Source organism: Perissodus microlepis, chromosome 6 (assembly GCF_051167445.1).
Source record: "Perissodus microlepis isolate ML-2025 ecotype Zambia chromosome 6, ASM5116744v1, whole genome shotgun sequence".
Taxonomy (NCBI): Eukaryota; Metazoa; Chordata; class Actinopteri; order Cichliformes; family Cichlidae; genus Perissodus; species Perissodus microlepis.
Window position 1 is genome coordinate 10,150,669 of NC_140466.1, and position 27,703 is coordinate 10,178,371.

The 27,703-nt window shown below is 39.7% G+C and overlaps 3 protein-coding genes across 9 annotated transcripts; 2 read left to right on the top strand and 1 right to left on the bottom strand.

The window, feature by feature from the left end:
• Positions 1 to 3: 3 nt before the first annotated feature.
• avpi1 (arginine vasopressin induced 1) lies at positions 4 to 6,446 on the bottom strand. Of its 2 annotated transcripts, none has more exons than XM_084930667.1 (3): positions 6,164 to 6,446; positions 3,407 to 3,853; positions 4 to 2,467 (listed from the first exon to the last, which is right to left on the bottom strand). In XM_084930667.1, the coding sequence occupies exons 2-3, from the start codon at positions 3,766 to 3,768 to the stop codon at positions 2,266 to 2,268; spliced, it is 564 nt and encodes a 187-aa protein (XP_084786793.1). In that variant the 5' UTR covers positions 3,769 to 3,853; positions 6,164 to 6,446; the 3' UTR covers positions 4 to 2,265. The 2 variants fall into 2 exon arrangements, with proteins under 2 accessions (XP_084786793.1, XP_084786791.1); XM_084930665.1 differs by having other exon boundaries at positions 4,701 to 6,446.
• A 150-nt stretch (positions 6,447 to 6,596) lies between these two features.
• Positions 6,597 to 14,919, top strand: LOC146385092 (uncharacterized). 2 transcript variants are annotated; one of them, XM_084930663.1, is made up of 3 exons: positions 6,597 to 7,269; positions 8,347 to 8,688; positions 13,642 to 14,919. In XM_084930663.1, exons 1-3 carry the CDS (start codon positions 6,708 to 6,710, stop codon positions 14,232 to 14,234), a joined length of 1,497 nt encoding a protein of 498 aa, XP_084786789.1. In that variant the 5' UTR covers positions 6,597 to 6,707; the 3' UTR covers positions 14,235 to 14,919. The 2 variants fall into 2 exon arrangements, with proteins under 2 accessions (XP_084786789.1, XP_084786790.1); XM_084930664.1 differs by having other exon boundaries at positions 13,645 to 14,919.
• A 1,672-nt stretch (positions 14,920 to 16,591) lies between these two features.
• On the top strand, positions 16,592 to 27,093 carry zfyve27 (zinc finger, FYVE domain containing 27). Of its 5 annotated transcripts, none has more exons than XM_084930670.1 (14): positions 16,592 to 16,937; positions 18,337 to 18,574; positions 18,695 to 18,765; positions 18,861 to 19,047; positions 20,097 to 20,192; positions 20,514 to 20,626; positions 20,906 to 21,024; positions 21,425 to 21,496; positions 22,167 to 22,187; positions 22,356 to 22,376; positions 24,139 to 24,277; positions 24,390 to 24,436; positions 24,560 to 24,641; positions 24,755 to 27,093. In XM_084930670.1, the coding sequence occupies exons 2-14, from the start codon at positions 18,339 to 18,341 to the stop codon at positions 24,823 to 24,825; spliced, it is 1,275 nt and encodes a 424-aa protein (XP_084786796.1). In that variant the 5' UTR covers positions 16,592 to 16,937; positions 18,337 to 18,338; the 3' UTR covers positions 24,826 to 27,093. The 5 variants fall into 5 exon arrangements, with proteins under 5 accessions (XP_084786796.1, XP_084786797.1, XP_084786798.1 ...); XM_084930669.1 differs by having other exon boundaries at positions 16,593 to 16,937; positions 24,136 to 24,277; XM_084930671.1 differs by lacking the exon at positions 22,167 to 22,187 and having other exon boundaries at positions 24,136 to 24,277.
• Positions 27,094 to 27,703: the final 610 nt, after the last annotated feature.

Here is a 27,703-nt window from a genome sequence, read left to right on the forward strand (position 1 = left end):
TAAATGGATAGAAAAAAAATTTTAAATCGTGACTGAGTCATGAACAAATAATAAACTTTATTATTCTGTTGGATTTGCACTGAATTTTTTAACTGAACAACCTTTAACACCAGACTAGCACACTTTAATCTGACAACAGTTATTCATGCGTATCGAGTTGCATGGAGAGGGAACCACAGGCAGCACTTTTGAAGTCTATTTTGCATTTTGGCCTTGTCTTTAAAATTGTTCCACCCTTAATTATGACTCAGTGCTATACTCAGTATCCTTTTCTGTTGACAGTTGATATAAAATCAGGACCACTTCACTGTTGAACTGCTTGTTAATGCAAATAACTAATTAGCCAATCGCATGCAAGAAACTCATTGTGCATGTAAACATGGAACAGATGACCTGCTGAAGTCCAAACTGAGCATCAGAATGGGGGATAAAGGTTATTTTAAGTAATTTTGAACGTGGTATGGTTGTTGGTGCCAGATTTTTTTTTCCACACAATCATCTGGGTTTACAGAGCATGGCAGTAAGCGGCATTTCTCTGGGCGAAAATGCCTTGCTGGTGCCAGAGGTCAGAGGAGAATGGCCAGACTGCTGACTGCTGAATCTTGAAGCCGATGGGCTAGAGCAGCAGAAGACCGAACCACATGCCACTGCTTTAAAGAAGAGGAAACTGAGAGAGACAAGAGAAGATTAGCAAAGTATTGCCTGGTTTGATGAGTTGCTTTTTCTGATGCAACATTTGGATAGTGGGGTCAGAATTTGGTGACTCAAACTTGGTGGTGTAATGGAGTGGGGGATCTTTTGGGGGATCAGCCTACCTGAGTAGTGTACCCATCTTCTGTTGGCTGCTTCCAGCAAGACAACATCCCATGTAATGAAGTTAAGATCATCTCAAACAGGTTTATTGAGCATGCCAATGAATTCACTGTACTCTAATATCCTCCATGGTCACCAGTTCTCCAACAAGCAACCTCTGCATTGCAGTAGAATGGAAAATTCACATTATGAATGTGCATGCAAAGCCACAGCAACTGTGTGATGCTATCATGTCAATACTGACCAAAATCTCTGAGGAATATTTCCAGCACTTTGTTGAATCTATTTCACGAAGAATTAAAGCAGTTCTGTAATCAGGTTCCAACCCTGGTGTGCATCATGGGTTTGTCACACGTAGTGACAAACCCATAGTAACCACCCAACTTTCTTCAGCTTGTTGATTTATTCATTGTTTTCACTCCCAGTTTTAATGATTTGGTTCATTCTCATTTGTCCCCTTGTTCTCTGGGTTAGCATTGCACTTGTTTGCAGAAAAGAGCACTGATAAACCCACAGTACACTCTCTCCACCACCCATCGACAAACACAATTAGCACCCAGCTGGTAAATATATTGGGGAATTTAGCAACTAAGATTTAGCAACCAGATACTTACCGTAGCTAGTGGTGGATACCAAAATCACAGCAAAAAGACAGAGAATGTTGTATTTAAATTTACCAGATGGCTAGAACTAACTGTAAATTCATGCTAGTGTGTTGTAAATAGGCAACTTTACAATATGGTACCTTTTTTTCTGCTGCTGAAAAGCTAATCCAGGGTTTGAAAAGAATGTGAGTGAATTGTTGTATTATTTATATGTACATTTCAGACATGCAGTTTGTGGGGGTAGGTTAATTGATCAATCTAAATTGCCCATAGGTGTGAATGCAGGAGTGAATGTGAGTGCGAATGGTTGTCTGTCTCTGTGTGTTAGCCCTGTGACAGACTGGTGACCTGTACAGGGTGTACCCCGCCTCTCGCCCTATGACAGCTGGGATAGGCTCCAGCGCCCCCCGCGACCCTGAAAAGGATACGTGGAAGCGAATGGATGGATGGATGGATGTACATTTCACCGCTATTTCTTTTAAATGTATGATTGCTTTGATATTCTGTGACACATTGAAATATCCCATCCATATAAAAGTATTTCCCTCTGTTTATTCAAAAATATTTTACTCTGTGTATAAGAATTGTAGTGTACAGAACAGCTCATTAAAAACCACAACAACAACAATAAAACTGTTCATTCTAGCCTCTTTCCAACAAGTCTCTTTGTGAGTAGACACACATTTGAATTTCCTATAATAGATTGTCCTTTAATTTGCATGCAGGTTTACCACAGTTCATAAAGTTGTGCTAGTGTCTAACACGTATAGTGCATGATAGCAGAAGCGCGTACTTCTAAACAAAATCAGACTTCAGTTTTGTTGCATCTTCATCCAAAATCTAGTTTTTAACAGAGGATGCGATGAAGGTAACGTTCAGAGTCTCTGGCATCCTCAAGCCTTGTCACCCCCAACCTCCATGATGAAGGTTTGAAGGGATTTTGACTATCTGAGATGTCTTCCTCAGTTGGCAACAGAAATTCTCCTGCACTTGGAGCTTTAGTGGTTTCTTCATCATCAGCACTAAAGTCAGATAATGGCTCCTTAATCCTGGAACAAGGATAAATAACTCTTGGTTAGGCAGTTAAATAAACTGTCACAAAGACACATTATAATTTGAGGATCTGAACATTTCATTTGCTGTTTATATTCTAAAATTCGAATTCCTTTGCAGTTGGCCTGATGGTTTGATACTAATGTGTATGGTACTCTAAAGCAGAAATATAGCCACAGACGAGTTATAATGAGAGAACAGCCATAAAGAAAATTTGTAGGTTGCCACATGGAAAAGAAGTTAAATTACAATGTAACAAGTAAAAACTTTATTGACGATTACTTCTACTTTATGGTTGCAGAACAGAATAAAGTTACAATGTCTCTTTATTTCTCCAGAAATAGAAAAAAAGCCTTTCAGCAAGTGAAATGAATATGCCATTTGTAGCATACAAAAAAGTGTCAAAAATAAATTGTCACATTAGACATTTAGCATGAGAAAACAAGCTGAACTATACAGTCAAACAGAGTTTCACAACTTTAGCTCACAGCATTGTCAAAGAAGTAACACTGAGTAATTCTGTTAATACTGCACCACTCTGTCGCTGACCTTCACCACGCTGTGAGACTTTATTATTACTCTAAGAACCCTTATTTCATCTCACTGAGGAATGTAGAAACAGATGTATGACTGTGTGTGTGTGTGTGTGTGTGTGTGTGTGTGTGTGTGTGTGTGTGTGTGTGTGTGTGAGATGTGTGTGTGTGTGACAGAATGCAGGGGAACACACAGTCATGTGAGGTTAAAATGAGTTTGTTAGACACATGACAATTGTTTGCTGCATTTAGGCAAGAGCTTGTGTAACCCAAAGTTTAACTGGTGACAGTATTACTGATACAAGGGGGAAACAATTTTCTACGAATAAAATCTAAAATCCTTATCTTCACACATCCTGTCTTTTCTTATTTTGTGTAGGAAAAGACAAAACAGACACATACCTGAGATATCCCAGTGCTCTGTTCCACTTGTGATCTTTCCGTCCCTCTACTCTGATTCCTGCTTTATTCCTTGCTCGGACTCTCAGACCTACCAAGGCCTCGGCCAGCCCTGTTTCTTCCCCTTCTTTCTCATCCTTTTCTTCATTTGCTCCTGGCATATCGTCATCTATCCCCTGCCACACCAGCTTCGCCCGATGCTCAGCATTTCTCTCCCCTGACATTCTGAACAGCCTGTGTAGCTGATGCATGTTCAAGCCTGTAAAAATGTTAGAGCATCCAGACTTTCGGCTGCGTCGACTGGAAATGTTCCACTGCATAAGGAGACTTTCCTCACTGGAGCTGGATTCCAGGGAATCTGCCATGTCACACGGTTGGAGAATTTCTGGGTTGTTATATAAGGGCACGAGGATGATGATGTGAACCCAATGTACGGGCAATGCTGAGAGTCTGGAAGATAAGGTAAAAGAGAGAGAATTAAAAGGAGAGAGACTAACCTGGTCAAACTAAGGATAAGGATAAGGATAAAGAGATCACGACCACAAGCTTTTATCCAGCAGACAATTTCCATGACTGGAGCCAAAAAAACTATTTACCAACACCATCCTTTCCTGTCTGACAAACTCTTATCTCATTACTCATGGGTATTGGGTTAAGTACAGTATGTAGGGAGTTTGTTGGGCACATTACAACTTACACATTGTACAAACTCATGTACTTGCACACATCCATGTGAAAACACTTATGTGGGACCGCAAATAGCAAATTTCTCTTACAAGTATATTTTTTCAGTGACTTAACTGGGCCATAAAAAGTCAAATTTTCTAATTGTTTAATTGTATTAAGTAAAACCTGAAAAAGAATAAATCTGAGAAGACGAAAACAACAGAATTTTGTATTTTTTGCTAAATCATGACAACATGTGTTCAAGCCCCCTGTAGGCTTTCAAAAAACATGCATGTGTATCTTTAAAAAAAACAAAAACAAAACCAAAACACCACCTCATGTTTGAAGTGGGTGACTTCAGGTCTTTTTGCTGTTTCAGGAGAAACTGGTATTTTTAAGATTAGGCTAGCTTTTTGCTTTTGTTTTGGCTGATGAGAACTGATAAGGAAATTGGAAGTTTCATAGGCTATTAACAGCCTAATAGTTCTATGCATCACATTGTTGTGACGCTCCATGTCATATCTAAAGCATCAAAAGCCCCAAATCTACATCAAATAATTCTCCATTATCATCTTGACAGTGTATCCCAAATATAACTGTAAACTACAAATGCAATAATAAGGGTGCTTACCTTCAGTCTGAGTGAGACAACTGTATGCACTAGGCCAGTAGACAGACAACCTGATTAATGAACCGGCATCCAAAGTGTAACCTACACACCGGCTAATGCCCAGCCGACCCACTTTACAGGGGCGCGTCAGTGGCACGTGGTGTCGCGAGGGACGTAAAGGAATAATCAAAGAGTAGGCTAATCCATTAGTGACGTTAGTGTTTGTGCGCTCACCTCACAGCAAGAGTCAGCCTGTAGCATTCAAAAAGAAAAACAATAACCAACAGAGCAAACATAAACCCCACCACATGGATTTGTGCTTTTAATCTCGCACAAATCCATGTGGCGAGTTTAAAAGCGGGGTTATTTTGTCTTAAAATTCTAAATAGCCGTCTAATTAACCTTACAGGTATCTATGCATGAGAGCTGAACATGAGTGCATTGCTTGAGCATGAGCTTCAGGATCTCCTGAAGAATATTGAATAGATCAAAATGGTCTGAGGCATCCTAACTGTCTTATTTGATAAGTTTATTTCAAGCCTCTTTTATGCATTTCTCCCATTTCTTCCGTCAACGAAATTTCAGTGGTACTTCTATCTATACCTTCCTGTTATTAATGAGATTAATAAAGTGAAGTCGTTAATAAAACCCACGCAAAGCAATTTTACCTGTAAAAAAAAGTGAGTGTGCCATTATTAACTCATTTTAGACAAGCTGAACTAAAGCTAATACCTCCTACGATTAAAGCCACTGAAATTACTGCCGTTATCCAGTCTCTGTTCAGACGTTCAACATCATTTGAACATACCACGTGACCCATTGTTCCTACCGTTCGGCAGGAAGCCTGGTGGAAAGGTAGCAATTAGCAATGGCTGGTTTAGAGGTAATGTAAAGTTTTTTTATTCATATACTCTCATACGGCCCTGACTTATATAAACTCATAACGCTCCATCTTTTTTCTTTCTTTTTTTTTTTTTTTTTTTTTACCGTGTAGGAGGTTGATTGCAATTTAAATAAAATCCAACAGAAGTACATCAAACTGGATATGCTTATAAACACTGATAAAAGGAAGCACTGTGACTGTGGAAGACCCAAACCCTGAATTTAGAGTTTAATGTGATCGTCAACAGGAAAAGGACAGATTTTAAAAGTTAACCATTTACTTAAGATAACGAGCATTTAGTAGATTCAAGATTCTAGCTTAACTTGCTCGAAATACCTTAACTATTTACTTGCAGGATGTAGCTGACGTTAAAAAACAAAACAAAGCCCGTTTTCTACAGCAGGTGTAGAGCACCTAATTAAGACCAATTAGCAGGCGTGTGAGGAGATCTCTTTAAAAACTCATAAAACGTCTGGTGGTTATTTCTCTTGCGTGTGACCAGCGTTTTCTTTCAAGACCAAACATGCGTGGGCTTTTTGCTGGATTAAAAGCTGGCCGGGTTCTTATACCCGGGTCAGGTATTCAACAAAGAGCAACTTACATCCATGGCAAACCGCCCAAAGATAAAATAGGCGCTGTCGTAAGTAGACGCTAATTCCATGTCTGAATATGTTACAAATTTTGACTGGTGGTAACTGAAGTAACATGTTGTTGTTCTGCAGCAATCTGCTTTTGTCTTGATGGTGATGTCTCTGACCATCCTCGGGCCTTCTGGTTGGATTCTTTCCCGCCTAGACCATTACAAAACCCGTGACTGATGGAGGACGTACCGGGAGGAGCCGTTACACCTGTGCTTGCCCTTAAAAGAGCATAATTTCAGATATTTCAGTCGTTGCTGAGATAATAAATTTAGGTTTCTCAGTTGTACTTTGTCCTTTTTCTTTTCTTTTAACCAACAAAGTGATGCACTTCGCCATTTGGACCACTAGTTGGCACATAAGCAACTGTTGGCGGAAGTAAAACCTCTCACTTTGCTTATAAACGAGCTCCATCAGTACAAGGGGTCCATTATTGGGAAATCACGTGCTCATCAGGGGTTTTAATATTAAGTCATTGCACAGCGTTAGTGGGTCGTTAAACGCACCATGAAGCCGCAGCTGTTTGGGACCAAAGAGCGACCGTGCGTAACAAACAAAACCAGCGCGGACGCTGCGCTGTCCTTTCAAGAGGAGCTTGTAGCTGCCATACACGGAGCATTTGAAGTGGCCGTGGAGATCGCGGTTCGCGAGGTGAAAAAGCTTGTGGCAGGTCAGGTGACGAGCGACATCTATGAAGAGATACGACGAGAAAACGAGTCCCTCAAACAAAGGCTGCAGAGAGCCGAAGCTAAGCTGGACTCTGCGCGCAGAGAGGAGAACTGTGGAAGCCCTCTTACTACAAATCAGCTCGTCGGTGCCATAAAGTACACCGATCAACCGCCACACCCCAACTGCAGTCAAATAAGCACAAGTGCTGTGGGCAGTGTGCTCAGCCGCACAGAGGTCAGAGGTGACACTACCCCTGCGGGTCACAGCGGAGCGCATCAAACTCGTGACAGCCAGGATCAACATTTGAGGAGACCCGACGAGCGCAGATCGCGCGAGGAAGAGAGAATAAATGACGCAGCTTCAGATCCAGAAAATGAGCCGAACGATGGATGCATTAGAGGTACTTGGGAGACTTGTTCTCTTTTATTACTGCCCCAGTAATTGCCTCAGCATCCTAGTTATATTTAGACCACGATGTGTGCACAGAAACTAACAGCTAAACTGTTAATGCATGGGGATGAACATTTTTCACACATTTTGTAGACAAGTGTGAAACCAGTGATGCACAGTTGCCAGTTTTAACAACAGAATGTGTTACTAGCAGGATTGCTGAAGTGCAAAAAGTCACCTTTTTGCTACTTTAAATTTTTTTTTTTTTTTTAACACAGTTAAGATTGCGGCCGATGCACAGACTTAAACAATATACCTGTTGGTTTGTGTGTGAATCCACCAATTGCAAAGATCAAAAATACACAACACATCATCCAAGAATCATTAAAAGGTCTTTAGCTTGTCTTGATGCGCTCATATAACTTACAAGTGTTTCAAAAATAAAAAATAGTGACGTATGCCACCCAGGTTATGCATTGATGGGATTGCAATATCTTGTTTCAAAAATGTGTATATTCAGCATTAATGGTGTCTTCACAGATTTGCAGTTTACCCATGCTTTGTGCACCAATTTGTTGCCATACCAGATGCTTGCGCGATTATGATAAGAAGGGCACCTCAGTGTGAACCATATATATATTTAATTTTGTGTAATATACTGGGATAATTATAATTAGAGCTATGTTGTTATATTTGTAACATATGGTATTATTTCATTTAGTTTATTTTGTTACTGTTCTTACTATCTTGGCGCAACTGTGACCACATAATTTCCTCTGGGATTAATAAAGTATTCTGATTCTGATCCTGGCTTTTGACCTGTGCCCTGATTACGTGCCTGATGGTTTCAGACTAGAGAGAAAAGAGACTAACGTTGTAATGATTTCCAAACATTAAGTTCTGGATCCTCACATCTGTTTTGAGTTCTGTTTTTAAAGTAACTGTTTTTGGAAACAGAGTTGCAAAGGTACTGTGCTCAAGCTCCATAGAAGGCTGACTTTAAATTTGTTTTATAATGTATGGAAAAATTGTCTTAGTTTTCTAATTTAAAAGAAATCATTAAATTCTTGCATCTCTTTATTTGCAGAGGTAACTGAAGAGATTTCTCGCGTTTGTATGGTGAAGATCGAGCGTATGAACCCAGTATGTCCAAACCAAGGAGCTCAAGATGGCATCTCACCACCACTTCCCAGCATTCTTGGCAAATCCACTCGAGAGCCGGTTACTCAGGTTACTGTAAAGCAGGAGAAGCCAGAAGAGGAAACACATGGTTCCTCTTGCTGTTTGGATTCCTTTAAAGTGGAGGATTTTAGCCTGGAGTGTATATCTGGAGTCCAGTCCAAAATGTTGGAGGAGTGGAAACCAGAAGTGCAGAATATTGAGAGCCAAGATTCAAACTCTCAGCTGTCCAGCGCTGGGCTCGATCAGGGTAAGAGCGAAAACTGCCACAAAGTATTCCCTCTGTTACAACAAATAAGGTTGAAATTAAGATTAGATTTGCAATATCTAACAATGACATACTCACCTAAAGTGGAAAAGTCTTTGAAACTGCATTTACCTCATGGGAGGGTAAAAAGTTTGAGATTCAAGAGGGCTTAAAAAAAACCCAGGCCTGTAAACACAGTTAACACACTGCAGAGCCTTCTCTCATAAATTGTTTAGTTTTACAAATGTACTGCACTGACATTTCCAATATTCAGATTTAGAAATGTGGAATCCACAAGAGTAAATAGACATTATTCCTTGCGATCAAGTTGCTGAAAGATCATCCAGGGAAATTTTTGTCATTTTTGGATCTGCAGGGCAGTCACATTTGCAGCTAGATTTGATCATTATGGGAAATTATTGTCTGTTGTTTCAGTAATTACTATTAAAACTGGTAGATGGACTATATGCCAACTCACCATGTGCTATTTCACTGGGTGCAAAATGATTAGCTGTTCATTTTACTTAGCATTAACAAGCATTAAAGTTGTGCTTAAATTATATGTATAAGTCCACTTACGATGTAATTAAAATAGTTTAATTTCAAATGAAGCAATTGTAATGCAAATTAGGTTAATTAATGAGGTATCTTTGAGCCATAGATGCAATTATGCCATCACTGAGCCAATCTATAGTATTTCTGAGTACTTGTGTACACATATTTTGTTAAATCCACAGTATAGAAAAATGTTGTTAAAGGTCTTTGACAGTAAATATCTTACATTGCTATTGTCTTTTCTGTTTATTCATTTGAATAGGCTGTGAATAACTAAAATACAGACAGACTTGCTGAGTATTTGGTAGAGCTGTGTGATCACACCTCTCTATGTTAGTATCCAGCAGACAAACACAACTATAGCTCTGTGCAAGAGACTGGATCAAGGTGACAAGGAAAAGTTGGTTTAAGCCCTAAACAAATGCCAGGTGCAGAGAGCATGACTTGTAGTGTGAGTTTGGGACCTGTAGTGTCCTGGCTACTTCCAGATAGTGGAAAACATATAAGACTCCTCTCTTCCCACCGCCACAAAAAGGAATGCTAAGGGGACTGAACCAAGTTGGTCCTAAATTCTGAGGGATTGTTGTGAGATTTAGCATTTGGAACTCTCAGGTGATGAAGGGAGCAGGCATTCAGCTGATGGAAATAAACCAGAACATGCTTGTCTAATGGTAGCAGTCTTAGCTAATTATAGGCCAATCTCCAACCTTCCTTTCATATCAAAAATCCTTGAAAGAGTAGTTGTCAAACAGCTAACAGATCATCTGCAGAGGAATGGTTTATTTGAAGAGTTTCAGTCAGGTTTCAGAGCTCAGCACAGAAACAGCTTTAGTGAAGGTTACAAATGATCTTCTTATGGCCTCTGACAGTGGACTCATCTCTGTGCTTGTCCTGCTAGACCTCAGTGCAGCGTTCGATACTGTCGACCATAATATCCTATTAGAGCGATTAGAACATGCTGTAGGTATTACAGGTACTGCACTGCAGTGGTTTGTATCATATCTATCTAATAGACTCCAATTTGTGCATGTAAATGGAGAGTCCTCTTCACACACTGAGGTCAATTATGGAGTTCCACAGGGTTCAGTGCTAGGACCAATTCTGTTTACATTATACATGCTTCCCTTAGGCAGCATCATTAGAAGACATAGCATACATTTTCACTGCTATGCAGATGACACCCAGCTCTATCTGTCCATGAAGCCAGATAACACACACCAATTAGTTAAACTGCAGGAATGTCTTAAAGACATAAAGACCTGGATGGCCGCTAACTTTCTGCTTCTTAATTCAGATAAAACTGAGGTTATTGTACTCGGCCCTGAAAATCTTAGAAATATGGTATCTAACCAGATTCATACTCTGGATGGCATTACCTTGGCCTCCAGTAACGCTATGAGGAACCTTGGAGTCATTTTTGACCAGGACATGTCCTTCAACGCACATATTAAACAAATATGTAAGACTGCTTTCTTCCATTTGCGCAACATCTCTAAAATTAGAAATATCCTGTCTCAGAGTGACGCTGAAAAACTAGTTCATGCATTTATTACTTCCAGGCTGGACTACTGTAATTCATTATTATTAGGATGTCCAAAAAACTCACTGAAAAGCCTTCAGCTAATCCAAAATGCTGCAGCAAGAGTACTGACAGGGACTAGAAGGAGAGAGCATATTTCTCCTGTTTTGGCTTCCCTTCATTGGCTTCCTGTTAAATCCAGAATTGAATTCAAAATCCTGCTCCTCACATACAAGGTCTTAAATAATCAGGCCCCATCTTATCTTAATGACCTTGTAGTACCATATCACCCTATTAGAGCACTTCGCTCTCGCTCTGCAGGCCTACTTGTTGTTCCTAGAGTATTTAAAAGTAGAATGGGAGGCAGAGCCTTCAGTTTTCAGGCCCCTCTTCTGTGGAACCAGCTTCCAGTTTGGATTCGGGAGACAGAAACTATCTCTACTTTTAAGATTAGGCTTAAAACTTTCCTTTTTGCTAAAGCATATAGTTAGGGCTGGACCAGGTGACCCTGAATCCTCCCTTAGTTATGCTGCAATAGACGTAGGCTGCCGGGGGATTCCCAAGATGCATTGAGTTTTTCCTTTCCAGTCACCTTTCTCACTCACTATGTATTAATAGACCTCTCTGCATTGAATCATATCTGTTATTAACCTCTGTCTCTCTTCCACAGCATGTCTTTTATCCTGTCTTCCTTCTCTCACCCCAACCGGTCGCAGCAGATGGCCGCCCCTCCCTGAGCCTGGTTCTGCCGGAGGTTTCTTCCTGTTAAAAGGGAGTTTTTCCTTCCCACTGTCGCCAAAGTGCTTGCTCATAGGGGGTCATATGATTGTTGGGTTTTTCTCTGTATCTATGAAGCGCCTTGAGGCGACTTTTGTTGTGATTTGGCGCTATATAAATAAAATTGAATTGAATTGAATTGGTATAACATGTAGAAGAGGCAGGAACTCTTAGTGCTGCTTCAGAGTTCTGTGCTGCCTGCAGCTTGCCCTGAGTCTGACAAGCATCTACAGGAGTCAGCAGTGCTCAATGCTCAAGCCATGCCAGCACAACAGGAGCATCAGTGGCAGCTGCTAGAGATGACAGCAGATCAGACGCAACAGAGGGAGATGACTTCTATTCAGCTCCCACATCCCATCATGTCAAAGCAATCGGTGAAGAGACAGACCTACCAGCATTCTTTCTGACACCTCAGATCATCGCACCAGCAGGACAAGCAGTACTTTCTGTGCCAGCAGTTCACTTCACCAGCCCACAGTCCATTCTGACTGCCCCCAATATTGGAAGCTGGACAAGCTCCAAGGAAGCTGTATAGGGACTTGTGAAAGTGAGAACAAATGTTTGGCCAGTTCTGCCCTTCTGGGACTTAGCACAGCCAACACGATGACAGAATACAGGCTTAGTGAAAGATTATTTTTTTATCTCCTGAGTCTGTATAATTAAATTAGACATCATAGTCATACAAGAACAACAGCAGTTTCCTGTTTGTGTTCAGGTAGATAGAAATACTTTCATTCATGACCCAGAGTAGTTTTTTCTTTTCGGTTGGCATTGTTACTTTACATTACAAAGATTCTGGGTTTGAAATTTTCGGGATGTTTTTAGTGTTCTGGCACTGATACAGCAGTTTCTTCACGTGGTTCAAATACATACATGTTCAGTTAGCTAGCGATGCTGAATTGACTTTATCTGTGCATGTGAGATAAACAAAAAGTTGGCGGTGCAGGGAAATGAATGGGTTTATTGGCTTGCAATGTTAAATGATCTAAGTTGCTAGTGGGACAATAAAAGTTCTATATAAGTAACAGACAATTTCTCATTATCAATAATATTGATTGGTTGTACACCCAGTATGCAATAGAAAATTTGCCTCATACCCATGTGCCAGTCAAACAGCACGACATTTATGCTTTCCTACTATCTAGTGATGCAAAATTTTAACATCTGGACTTCCAGTCAGGCGGCTAAATGTCAGATTATTCCTCAGATTATTCTAAAGGATTCAAAAAATGTTTGACTATTGTTTTTAATATAGAGCCATCTACTGACTTAATAGAGGTGGGAATCACCATACATCCCACGATACGATATTATCACAATACTTAACACACGATACGATATTATTGCAATTTTTAAAAATATTTTGCGATATTCAGATTCTGTACATAAAGGTAAACTTTATCAATATTCATTTTATCTAATATCAAAGTCTCACACTCAGTCTTTCTCTCATTTCAGTCAGTTTTATTGTTGACAAACTGAACGGTTTGTATTACAGTCTAGTCCAACTTAACTGAATGCAACCATCTGGTACAATTATAGCTATTCTGAACTATGCAATTTATGACAACTATGCAGCCCATTCAGCAACTGAAGAATTTGAAAGTAAATTAAAACAAAATATAATTTTACATTAAATAAAAAAGTTTTAAACTTAATTAAAATAAAATGTCTTAAATTAAAATAAGTAAACTGTAATGTTTATTTCTGCCAAAAAAAAAAAGTTAAACACATTTGGACAGTGAAGGAATGTCAGGATTCTTGCTCAGAAAAAGGATCAACATGCTCTGAAGTCAGAGCATGTTCCAGTCCACAAAAACTTTTTTTGTAACAAAATATCGATTTCTGCTGTCCCTGTATCGATACATTATTAGCAAACAAAATATCACGATACTACACAGTATCGATTTTTTTCCCCCACCCCTATGACTTAATACATGTAAATAAATAAGTGTTTTATGTATGTACTTGATACTACATGAATTCTGATCTTTAAGGCTAATGAAGTTTGTGTAATTGAAATTTTTGGGTTCATGTGTTTATTAACATGAAAAAAATCATAATTATTCTACAATGTAATTAACTCTGCATGTTATGTTTTTCAGCAGCTCATCCTCCAAACCCAGCCTCCACCCTTCAACCGCCCACAGATCTTCCACCCCTCCCTGCAGAGTTCTCCAGTATCTTCCAGCTGTCCGAACCAGCTCCTGTGTCAGAGGCCGCTCCACAGGTTTACCCAGTCCATGTTCGAACCAGTCATAAACTCAACCACCCCATAGCTACCCTCTATGCCTGTAAGTCCTGTGGTCAGACTTTCCATCTGCCCAGCTTGTTGCGCCGACACACTGGCCAGTGCCAGCTAAGGTTCCAGCAACGCTGTCAGCAACCTGTAGCAGGAAGCAAGAGGGCCAGATTGCAGCTTTACCCACCGGGTTGCAGCCCCTTCCGCTGCACAGTGTGCAACCGAGAGTTCAATCGCATGGAGAATCTCAAGACCCACCTTCGAATCCATACAGGAGAGAGGCCATATACCTGCTCAGTCTGCTCAAAGTGTTTCCGTCATTCTGGTGCTTTAACCAGGCATTTCCGCATCCACACTGGAGAGAAGCCTTACATCTGTGGACAGTGTGGAAAGTCTTTTAGAAACTGTGGTGGGCTCAAATTCCACCAGCGCTCTCATAGCAAGCAGCTACAGTAGTGTGGTTCTTGAGATTGGAATTTTGTTATGCAATATGCATAAAAGTTGATTTTATGCAAGGCTTAATATGTTTAAATTTTATTTTTATGTTAGCAGCCACCTATCAGTCCTGCCTCTGCTGAGTAAAATGTCAAAGAAAGACGTTTAATATTTTCCCATGCACACGTGATATACAGGCACAGCTCAGAGGAGTCATGTCTAAAAACAAGCAACATTCACAATACAGGATGCAAATATTTACGTTTCTGAGGTGCGCCATGCTCAGTGGCCATAATCAGTCCCTACTGTATATTGATATAACCTCAAATGAATCTCAAGTATCTCAAGTTATAGATACTGCAACAAGCATCTTAGGTCACCTGATGAAAAGAAAATAAGCTCCAGGAACTGTAGCTCAGTGATCACTGAGGTCAACATTTAGATGCATACGGTATATGTCAGGTCAGTAGTAAGTGCTGAAAACTAAATGTGTGTGGAGCCTTTCAGTGTAATTCCAAGTGCCATTTTAATTATGTTCGTGGTATTTATTGAAGAAACTACTGGTTGAGCCAGTATGTGTTTGTGCCAATCCTGTTTTTATAATTGTCTGTGACTCACATATGTACTACTGTATGTCTCTTATTTTGACTACACTATGTAAAATAATGTATTTGGACTAATAAAAGTAGTATTTAAAAAATAGAAAGTCACAAAGGGGATCTTTTTTTAATTGTTTTGTTTTGTTTAATCAGTCACCTGATCTTAACCCAGTAGAGGAGTTTTTTCAGTTAACAACGGGGAACTGTACAAAAACAATTTCCTAAACAATGAATGAATTAAAGTTGAAACTTGTTATTTATTTATCTTTTTTCATCTTTTTTTTTTTTTAAAGATAAGGTAACTAATGTTTAATGTTAACAAAAGAAATAATGTGTCATTCAAGTCTCTCCCAGACTAAACTAGCAGCATTCAGTTATTTAGTGTTTCATTTGATTGTTATTAACTGCTCCACTTGCCACGGTCTTGCTGACACTTTTATATCATCTTCCTCTTTTTTTTCTTCTTTCTTTGCTCATTTGCAGAAGGATACTCCTCCTTCATTTTTGCTGAATAGCATTGCAGAATTGCAAAACCTTAACTTAAGCTTTCTCTGTTATTTCTATTACATTCTGCCTGTGTGTTTGGATTTAAAGCAACAGTCTAAATTCCACAGCTGCTATTTAATCTTCATCAACTGCTGTACAGTAAATGTGTGGTCAAGGACTGACTGAAGCTCTTTAAACCAGGTGAGTTTTACTTTGTCATGACCTCAACTTGTGTGTAACAAAATCAGCAGTAGCCTTATGCTACTTGGAAGCTGTAAGTTTCGTCCTTCACTGGTCAACCCATCTTTCATTTCTCATTTTCACTCAGAATGAGGCCCTGTTAGTAAGTGGAGGGCTCTCACTTCTCAGTATAAGGATCCAGTCAGTATGACTGAATTATTGCTTAATGGGGGACACATGGCTCCCCTTCTCCAGTATTTATCCAAGCCCCCAATATTCATCAGTGCATTTTGTTTTACTTTCACTAATAATCAACAAAAACCTATTTTCACATCTACTGGACCCCCCCCTTCCAAAAACAAAAAAACAACAAAACAAAAGCATCCTTTAATTAGATGTTTTGGTATGATAACTATTCTGATAAATCATAACAGTCAAAACTCTGACATAGTCTGAATAATTTCTGCTTTAAAGGTCACAAAGAGACATTATTGTTCTGAAGGCAGGACTGTGATGCAGTTTTCTGCCTCGCCACTAGAGGGCGCGGCCGTTTTGTGAGTAATGTTTTGACTGGGATGAAAAATGGTGTTCATGGAGGCAGTGTGAATCACAAGTTATGCTCGGGAGCAGTTTATGTGGGTTGAATGAGAGTGTGCGTCCATAAGACTGAACCACACACACACCCACACACATACCCACACCCACGCTAAATCTGCCATTAAAGAGCTGAACGATCATCCCCTGTCCTCCTTATTTTCTGGAGGGTCATAGTGGCACTTGACCTGTGCACACCCTGCGATCACCACCATAGAACTGAACCTCATATCAGAAATCATCATAACAATTATTATTATTATTATTATTATTATTATTATTATTATTATTATTACTCACAAAAATACTTTCAATATAAAATTGAAATGTATGGAAAGATTGTCCAAGAGCGCAGATGGTGGTAAAATGTACAAATATAATTGTTTTAAAAAACCCTAATAAAAAAATATGTTTATTATGTTCTTGTTTTACAAAGGAGTATTCTTAATTTAAAAAAAAAAGGGGGGGGGGGGGGGGAACTTGACTGATCAGTCTCTCTGCGATCGACTGGATTGGACACCATTTTCTGTTATCAATTATCAGGCCTGGATTAAACGAGGAAGCAGACGCTCTAGCAGCTGAACAGAGCTAGCAAAGCAAAGGTAGCAGGTCCAAAAAAGCAAAATAGCGGGTCGACTCTCTATGCCGACACGCCGACAGTTTCACAAATCGCCTCGTTGTTCCAGGTTTGTGCTCATGCAGGAGGACAACCGGAGCCATGTTGACTGAGCTGCTTGAATTTGGAGGCTCTTTCTTCCTCCAGGCTGAAGATGATGGTATCGGTGGGACTCGCTAGTTTCGCCTGAGCTCCTTTCAGCACCGCCGCCGCCTCATAAGTTGGTTGTTGTTGGAAACCGAGCTCGAGGTAAATGATCTCCTTCGTATTTAGTAGCTAGTGTTAGCAAGGCTGACATGCCGGTGTCGTGCTGCTATTGTACTGCACAGCGCTCTCCCACCGGCACAGGACTGGAGTTAACTTTCCGGTTTGACCGCATCTCGCAGGCCACAGCAGTTAGCCCGGATTTCCCTCCTTATGGTCACGATAAAGAAATCGATTTTAATAGATTAATCAGAAATAAGTAGTCCTCGTGAAAGCTACCAACATATCGTAACACTTGGAAGGAATCCACCTGAACGCTAGGTTTATTCATTCATCAACTCGTATAAAGGAGTTGAGACTGTAAGCGTGGGTTATGGGAGATCCTCCATATAACTAAAGCGCACAAAGATAGGTTAGTGGAGAAATTCGCTCTTTCCAATAACGCTTGGATGATGGGTTTCTCTCACAGGACCTCGGGAATAGACCCCGGAAAAGCCTACAAAAGCGTCTCTGAAAACGTGGTTGGTCATAACGAGGCAGACTGTCTACAAATTGAACAAATCAAGCACTGGTGTTAATCTCACTAAAGCAGTTAATTTTCTCAAGGGGGTCACAGAAGAAACAGGGACTGCTGTGGAGGGTTACACTAATACGCTTATTGAGAGATAAAATTAATATTGAGCAAAACTGAGTTCAGCTTGATGAACTCAACAAAGAGTAAAAATCTCTCCAAGTATCAGAATTTTTGTTCATTCAAAACACCAAATAAGAGTAGTATTAATGGAAGGAAGCATTTTAGTGTGTTTCAGGTTTGCAATGACTTCTGAGACTATGTTTTGTGGACAGATGACAAAGAAGTCCATTTTTCTATTTAAAACACACAACTCTGTATTTGTGAATTTTAGAACAGTACTGTCTACCAGCTCTAAAACTGAAAGAGTGGTGGACGGATTGTGGTTTGGGGCTGCTTTGCTCTCTCAGGAGTAGAGTGCCACAACTACACAGTGGCCAAAGTGCACAAGTAAATCGACAACACGATAGTTTAAAAAGAAAAAAAATTCATGTTTTTGGAATAGTCATGTCAGAGTCCTAACCTTAACACAACTGGTTAAGGTTGATGTATGATGGAAAATGTTGAAAATCCTCTATAAAGGCTAAAAAGATCTGATGTACGTTTTTGCTAAAAGAGATTCTAAGATATAGGAAACTCAAGGCCTGTTACTTTTCTCAGCTTGGACTTTTTGTAAGACGTTTTTTTGTGTTATCAGTTTATGTTTGTCTTTATTTGTAAGAAGATGAAATTTCAGTAATTCAAAAGGGTTTACAAACTTTCTGTTGCTGAAGCTCTAGACAGTTGGTAATATTATCACAGCAGATTCATTTTTGCTTTCGAAGTTACTCAACACCTGAATCCTGCTTGTTGTCTGTCCCTCATTCTGTCCAGGGATGGCTTTGCACAGTACTGGATCATTCCAAGACCCCTCACAGGGCACAGGGGATCGGGGGGAGCTGGTGCACACATTGTCTAAAGAAGCCCCTGGGTCTCCAGATGCCTCTGAGTTGGGAAGCCCTCGCAGTACACCAAACTTTGACCTCCTCAACATGGTTTTGTCCTATAAGAGGATGGCTCTATATCTAGAACCGGTTACAGATACAGTGGAGCTGATTCGCTTCCTGCTCGGGTGTGTATTTGTGCTTTCTGTACCCTGTATGAACATCACATAACTGCTTTTTCATAGTAATCACAGAGCTACATATTTATATTGCAGTATTCATTATGATCTTTTTTTTAAATCTCTCAGGTGGAAGATGCCACTGTGTTCTCTGCTTGTTTGTATTTTCCTCAATGTCTTCTTCTGCACAGTTAATGAAGGTAGGAGGAACCATTACACAGCCTTATTCAGCCTTATTGTTGCCTTTTGAATAATTTACTATGTTGTTTTTTCTGTCTCCCTCTTCTGATATCAGTTGGTTGGTTCACTGTGAGTTTAGCAGCAGTATCTTTGCCGGCTGCCCTGGGTTACCTGCAGGACAGGTGTAGGGGCAGAGCCTCAGACGATGAGCTTCAGAAGCGTCGTTTTCACGCTGTGTATCGCAGAGACTTACAGATCATTCATCTCACCAAACAGGAGGCCATGTTGGAAGTCAAAGACCTGTAAGGCAAATTATGCATTTAATGACTTAAACTATTAGCATGTAGCTTCCAGATCTAAAAAATGAAGTCGGTGTGGAGCTGCTTTAAACCTGCTTTCGTTTAAAAGGCCAGCAGAGACAACCTGTGGTTGTCAAAAACAAAGTCCAGAGCCCTCAGCTCACTTGATCCATGCCCATAGTATACTTGTTACTAGTATGTTTAGAGTCTGAGACACTTCTTTCAGGTTTTACTGAATCCAACATTATGTTCATTTTGTAAATTATGGTCCCCCTTAATGTGCAGAAAGAAGTTAAGCAGAGTATGCTTTCAATGTTTGATGCACTCTATACTTATAAACTCTGGTTTCAAAAAGCTAAGGTCCCGATTGGAAGGTTTAGAGACCTTTAGGTGACCGCCTGGCAACCACTGGTCGCTAGGGGGAAAAAAAGTATATTCCCTTGCTGATTTGTGAGCAATTGCTTGAGGTTGCTGGCAGTCACTAGGTGAAATTGGTTGTAAAGAGGTTTACAGCAATGCATCAAAAACCTCTTTTCAATTGCTTTGGTTATTAGCAGGTTGCCATGGTTGCCTGTAGTTGACATGGAAGATGTCAGCAAACACTTGCTGGCTGTTACTCGTGTTTGGAGGAAAAACCTTTGAGGAAATGCTTGTTTGTCCTGTAGAGTTGTTAACTTTTGTGTTAACTTTACATTTATAAAATGTAATGCAACCCACAGTTGTTGATTGGAGTGAAACTGTCATTATTTCCAAACTATTATAAACTTGAATGTGTCTCTCATCACACAATATTGACTTAGAGTCCTACCTGCTACCGGCATATTTATTGTTTCATACAATTTTAAAATATCCAATTTAAAGATTAAGTTTCAGGCAAACACTGATAAAGAAGCTGGAGGAAGTCAGTTTCTTCTTTTTTTTTTATTTTTTAAGCAGTTTACAAACTGTAGCTATCGGTGCATTTCTGAGTATTTGTTCATGGTATGTATTTGCAAATCGGTTGAAATGTATTTGTTCACCCTTTATTTGTGGGTCTCATTTGCCTTCACCAGGTTGAAGCAGCTGGATGACATGCTGTCCTCTGCCTGTCAGTCAGCAGAAGCTGCTTATAAAGTCTTGTACTGGGATAATCACACCAAGTCATCAAGGTCTGCATTTGTGGTCTCTTTCTTTTACACACACACACACACGCACACACACACTCTTTTTGCTTATAGCTGAGTCATTATTGCTCAACAGCCGGCGCTCATGATAACATCAGTTCAGCTCATGCATGTGAATGAAATGTATATGTTTTAACAAGCTCTACTGTACTGATCTCTTCTGTTGTTGCCAATAGTAACAAGATATTCAGATGTGTGTCAGTAGTCACAGTTTAAAATGTCAAATGTGAACTTAACAAAGAATTCTGTTGCTGATCAATCGCTCACATAGTTTTAATGTGACTTCTCAAAATGTTCCACCTCCAGGTTCTATGGAGGGATATTAATCGTGGTGTGTCTACTCTATGTTGCTCCGGTGGCCTGGGTGCTAGCTGGACTCAACAGTGTCATGTTTCTGTGGAACAGAGACTTCTGCAGAGGTTAGTTTGGAAAAGGCTGAAAAATAAAGCTAACACTGAAGCGTTAAAAACTGCAGATCTTCAAATGGCCTCTAGAGCCTGGCTCTAAAAGCAGTAATAAAATACAATAGTAGTACATGGTCATTCCATACAATACATTCTCATTTAATTACATTTAAAAAGTAAGATGGTGACTGAATTTGAGACTTTAAAAAGGGTAGTCCACAATCCAGTGAACGACCTTTAGGTGGCTACATCCATCTTTATAAATGCAGTCGATGGTCTGTTAATCTGTTCCAGTTTTATTGGAGCTTAAGAAACTGTTCCACATGAGCAAGACACAGACCTCAGAAGGGGCGTGTGAAGAACAAGAACAAGGCAATTTATTGGAGAGGACCCCCACACCGACCAGTCTAGAGGTGAGAGACAGAAGCACGGAGGACAAAAGTTTATACGGTCTGATACAACTTACACTGAAGGATTATTTGCTGTGATTTATATTAAAACCAAATACAGCTGAAAGCTTCTTACATTGAGAGCATGGGATAAACAGTCCATCCATCATTTTCCTTTCATGCCCTCTGTGTCTTTCTGTGTTAGGATTTTTACTCCAGCAAAGTCACAGACTGGGGATCACATTGATCTGTGGAATTCCAGAGTGAAAACTTCACCCGTTACATTCATGTGTGATCCTGATTTCAGATCTCCTGACCATACCACAGTTTAACAGCTGTCCTGGGTGCTCACTCTGGGATCAGCTGTGTTTCAGGAGTTAAGTAAACAAGTGCTCAGATGTTGTTTTGTGTTTTGTCACAACAGGATCTGTCCCCTGGCAGTGTAGAAGAAGCTGAGGAAGCTGAGCCTGATGATGAGTTTAAAGATGCCATTGAGGTAAACGGAACACTTACACTTTAGGATGTACTTTTAAATTACATTTGTATGTTACTTCTCACACACACCCTTAAATCTGTAATCCGTGCTGTGCAGTTGTAATTCTCAGATGTCTGCGGTATTATAACTTCTTCCTTATAATGTCTAATGTGATGTCCAATTTCATAAATCTTTCTAGTTTAAGTAATCATAAAAGATGTTTCTGTAGTATTTTAATTTGTTTTCTTGCCAAAGTTATACTAGAAAAAATGGTTACTGCTATTTATTGTCTGGCCAAGTTGGAAACAGTGAATTTAGCTGATTTGGCTCAGATTTACACTCATAGGTGGAGCAAAAAGACCAAGTGTGTTCCACTTGGTTCACCCTGACAGCAACAGAAATGGTGTAAAGAATGGGAGAAGTTTTATCTTTCATTCCTTTCTTCTTTTGCTGAGATAAGTAATTTCTACTGAAATCTTCAGTAAACTGGAGTCATTCATTAGCTTAATTCTATTTCTTAATTCTATTGAATTGAATTCTATAAATTTTTGTCTTGCATAGTAATAAAAAAAAAATTAAGAAGTTCACCGTTTGAGCTTGCCGGTAACTGTTAGGGAGGAGGAAGCCTTTGTTGCTGACATACCTCCTGTGTTTATTTGGTTTTTTCCCCTCTGCTATCCTCCTAACTCAGGAAAATTCAGTTTCAACACAGGTAAGTGTTCTCTCCTTTGTTGAGAGGAGGCTAGTTCATCATGACTTTTTCTTTAGTTCTTGCTTTGCTTTTTGAAGCGCAGTTTTAGGTGTGGTCACGGATAGTAACACTGAATATCAGTACTTTTAGGTAACGTTTTTCTCATCTCTTGTTTTGTTGCCTGACAAGGAAACCCCATTGGTTTTGGTGGTAAGTGATTTCACTGTGCATCCCTACTGCCAGTCCATCCATCCATCCATTCATTCATCCATTCATTCATTTATTCATTAATTCACCTTGGCAGGAGTTGTGTGGCAGCAATAATGCTATAAATAACATGCCCATAATTGTTGCCTCCAATGGTTCCATTACACAGAATATTTTTCTCATTATTATTCAGCATGATCAGCATCATGCTTTACGCAACAAACAAATATTTACTATATTAAATCCCCAGACTGAACTAATTCTATCAACAGAATGTGAATAATTGTCTGTGAACTTCTGTCCAAAATATTTTAAGAGAAATCAGCTGAACACTAGCTCCAGGGTGTTCTTTTGTGTAACACCAGTCTGCACGACAAGACTCAGTCAAGAATGAGTAGCGATGAACCTTAATTTTAAAAACACATATTGTTATTCATAATAGGGGAAATGGGGTTAGAGCTAAAAAGAAATGTCTTTTAAAACGTTTAAAGCAGCGGTCCCCAACCTTTTTTGCGCCACGGACCGGTTTATGCCCGACAATATTTTCATGGACCGGCCTTTAAGGTGTCGCGGATAAATACAACAAAATAAAACTAGTACCGGTACTGAAAAAAGAAGGTTTATTCATAACACACGTGAAAAGACCCAGGAAAACCGAGTAAACGATAAAAACGATAACAAAATAACGCTGAAAACCTATACAAACCCTGAAAACTATACATTTCACACCTGAGCCTCAACTCTCGCAGCCCGGTACCAAACGACTCACGGACCGGTACCGGTCCGAGGCCCGGGGGTTGGGGACCGCTGGTTTAAAGAACAGAAGCATAGATCCAAAAAACATTTCAGGACTGGTAAAATGCTGCCCCCTTGTGGTGAGGGATTTAGTTAAATACCAAAAGTGCCTTTAAAATCTATTAGCTCTTGTGACATAAAACTCTATAACTTGAACTCCTTTAAATAAAAAATATGTTGTCAAATTTAGTGGCCAATATTAGTCAACAAGGTCCATTACACCTGATTTACCTGTACATGAATTTGTTCATCAAATAAATAGATACACTTATTTGCTAAAATCTTAAACTGTTCCATTAACTGCAGGGAAAAAAGAAGTTATCCTCCTCTCTCCAAGTCTTTATTTTTTGTTGAAGTTGGATATGTGTTATTCTTATTAAAGAATAGTTTTATATTCTTTAACAAGAAAAGCTTTTAACACATGACGACTAATATCTTCATTCTGTTTGTCCTCTTACACTCTGTTCATTTGGTTCTGTGTCATTGCTGTCACTCAGTGTAGTAGATGACATTTGTAGTGGAGTAGGTTGTGCTAACCTTACTTGGTAGCCCTTGGTTCACAGACAGTTGGTACCTTTATCACATCCTAGTTATATTGAATATTAAGAGTTAAGAGAGATTAACAACATTTAATTTCTTTAATATTTCTGCTTTTGCTCTTATGGAGGTTGCGGTCCTCATGTTTGGCAGATAAATTAAGTACAGCAAGTGCGTGAATGCATGTTCTTTGAAATGTATTCTCCACCTTCATAATCATCCTAGTAGTTGTAGTTGTTGTGATCATCATGCTTAGCTTATTCATCAAACGGCTATTAGTCAGACTACCTGATTTATTTTTTAATTCTAGTTTCTCCTCTGTTAATGTTTAATCTGTTTCCTGGCTTCTTTACACTTCAAAAGCTTAGACGTTATATAAAAAAAACTATTTGTTTTTTCTATGTATCTCACTCCTCTTCGTCTCCCTAAGGAGGATGATGATGGACCCCTTGGAGCTCCTGAGTATGACACCATCTCTGAAAATGGTCTTCTAAGCCGAAATGAACCAATACGCAGCAAAGTGTCTAAACTGACAGAGAAACTGCGTAAACGCTATCCCGCAACCGTCACAGGTCAGCGAATCCTCCACTGATTTCAGCCCTCTTATTTATAGCTCGGTGATGACATGGTAGATTTTCTAAGACTTACAGCTCTATTCTTGGCTGTTTCTTTCTGTCTCCAAAGGCAACTGTTCGAGCTGCAATGCCGTCTTCTCAGTTCTGAAGAAAAGGGTGAGACTGAAACCTTGTGGCAAGAATTTGGGATATATTTAGGCATCACGTCGTCATCATGGTTAATTTTATCCTATTTTTCTGTTGGGATGAGCTCTAACCCACTGTCTGTTTTTATTGCAGAGAAACTGCAGTAACTGTGGCAACAGCTTCTGCTCTCGATGCTGTTCCTTTAAGGTGCTGAAATCTGTTATGGGGGCAACAGGTGAGAAGCAGTATCGTTAAAATATTTGCATCATATCACACAATTCTGTTTCTGTTAGTTTTATTCATCTGTTCTTTGAGTTAAAGCCGCTTCTTTTATTATTTCATCCTCAGCTCCAGAAGCACAGAGAGAGACAGTGTTTGTTTGTGCTGCCTGTAATTCCACTCTCATCAAACCACAGTGAGATGTTGGTTATATCTCCCAACGGTCAGCAGGTGTTCTCTCACTGTTTGGCCCTGAGCCCTATATTGGACCCTGACGTACATGCCTTTGTGTTCATGTTAAGGCTCTTCTGTCAAGAAACATCCCATGTGGAGCTCCTACACTCCTTTGCCTTTATCAGTTCCTTGTTAGCTTCTCTTGTTGCTTATGGGATTTCTACTATTCCTGTTGTTGGATTTTTCTTGTTTTGTGCTATCAGTGAAGGACTGGATCTTATCACTCAATGAGACTCAGCACAGTACACAGTGGCTCTAAAATCAAAGGACCTATTTACAGTCTTTCTGAGAAGGACCAATATATGCACAGTGATAACCACGACTCAGCTAGTAGTTATTGGTGGTTGAAATAAGTGAACAGGGTTACAGCAGTTTTGCTTTACAATCTTTGCCTCACAATAACGGTGATGGCTCGTGAATTTTGATATCTTAAGGACTGTTTGGCAGATTAATGACAATGTAATGCTGAAGGACCTTTCTGTAAGAACATAAGGCATCAAATCTGCCGTTCAGACTGATGAATATGATGTGGGACAATGCTTAAGTTGTGCTTAAGCTTGTTCAAAAGTACAAGATAATGCTTCTACACCTTGACATCCATCTGTCATCAATATGATATGATGAATTGTGGGTTTGTCCGAGATTCTGAAGGAAAGTTTGAGTTCTGAGTCACACAGGGCCACAGCCACAGTAAGCCACCTCTGGCCCCAAGAGAATGTGCGTTCCCCGACTGTTTGTGAACAGTTGCTGGAGGTTTCTGGCTCTTGTTAGGTAAAGTTGCAAAGAGAGCATTGCAAAAAAACTTGTTGTGATTGCTTCTGTTGCTGGCAGATTGCTGCGGGCACTAGTAGTGTGCGAGGAAGATGCCAACTTGTTTGGAGACATTTATCATTTTAGTCTCTGAGATGTAGTAAAAGTTGAAAAAGAACAGTGCAAACTGGAAAAAGAGAACATTTGCCTTCATAGTACAAGTTGTGCCTTACTGGAACAAACACATTTTAAAAGGGTCACCTTTCACTTTGAAGCCGAATGTTCTCCATCTCTGGTTTCTGTCACACCTTTACAGTTTTGCTGCTGTTGGCGAGTAGTTTGCGATTGTTTTCACTCCAGTCTCCTATCAACCAAAGTCATCTCACAGAGCTTTGACTGTTCATCATATCTGAGTGAACAGGGCTTTAGCAGTCAATATCAGAGTGTCTGCCAGCACCTGCTTACCAACTGATTGGCACATGCACGACAGATAGTTCCCAACAGGTTTCTAGGCCTGTGTGACTGAAGTTGACCACTGTTATTTGCTCACATAAGATCATTTTGAGCAAATACTATCCTGGTAATCCTGGTCTGGAAAACTCACTGTGATTAGATTTGTCTTTTTCAGTTGATTTTCCTACCAGAGGAAGCAGATGCTGAAAAGCATAAAAAACTGAAAATGCAAAGAAAAGTCTCACACAGTGTGGTTTTGTTGAAGGCAGGGTCTGAGCCGTTTTCGAAGTTGAGCAGACCAGTTCACTCTTGTAATAATCTAATTGCTGCTGCATTTCAGTTGTCATGGTTTCCTACGTGTCAAACAAGCTTTATTGTATTACAGCAGCACGTCCAAAGGTCCTTTGAGTCCATGTTTTTCGTCTGACTGGATCGAGTCGACCCAATTGGATAAAAACAATTAGAGTGGACCGAAGAACCCACTAAAACTGTTACCAGAACTTCACACTCTTGCAAGCAGGACTTGACTTGAAGAACTCATGTGAGGCACTGAAACCCAATATGTGGATCCTGGTGGCAACATTGTTTTAATCATGTTTCAGACACAGATGATTGTAACTGTTTGCTTTGCTTTTACTGTAATCATATATAAGCTTACTGTAAATAGTTCTAATTGTTCTATGTATAATATATTTAATTTAAAACTCCTGAAAGTGCGAGTTATTATTTGACCGAATGATTAATTATGTATATACTGCCCAGGATTTTAAAGATTAAATTATGCCGTTATTAAAATAAACAATGTAAAGATTTACAGCTGTGGTCAGTTTACATACACTCATTGTGAGCTTGCATGTCATAGTAACTTTTGAATTTTCACAATTTCTTTGAACTGTTCTTTTCCCTTTTCTGACATGTTTAATTTTATTTTGAATTTTCTCTAATCCACACAGGGTCAAAATTTTATGCAAGGGCTCAAATATATGCATACACTCCGTTAAATGTTTCAATAAATGGTGCTGAAGGTTCTACAGTGTCGTGGCGAGGCCAAGGTCTGTTAATTTCTCAAGAGTGATTGTGAATGACTACAGCTGCTAGCTTCTCTTTGCCGCCATGGTGGAGTGACCAATACTGCAATTGGAAAGTGCAAGAAACTCAGTGAAGCCTTAAGTTAGAACTGGAGATTTACACAAACTGGAAAGGCCTCTTGGAGCCATTTCTAAACAGCTGTATTCAAAGATAATCAGTTCAAACAAACTTAACAATTGGACGTATCACTACTTTTCCAAGGTCTACAAGAGACCAAAATAGTCACCCTCAGGTGAGAGAAAATTGGTTAGAATTGCTGTTAACTGGAAACTGGTGGAACACCAGAGCCACTGTCCACAGTGAAGCGACTTCTACAATGGACTGAGAATGTACCAAAAGCCCTGCTCTAAAATTATAACTTTTAAGCTCGACTGGAATTTTCACCTGCCCACAGTGACAAGCCAGATGCCTTCTGGAGAAAAGTATTATGATCAGATGAGACAAATATTGAGGTATTTGCTTATTTATAAGGGGCATGTTTAAAGGAGCAGAAAGGTGAGGCTTTCATCCCAAAGAACACCATGCCACCTCTCAAGCACGCTTGTGGAAGCA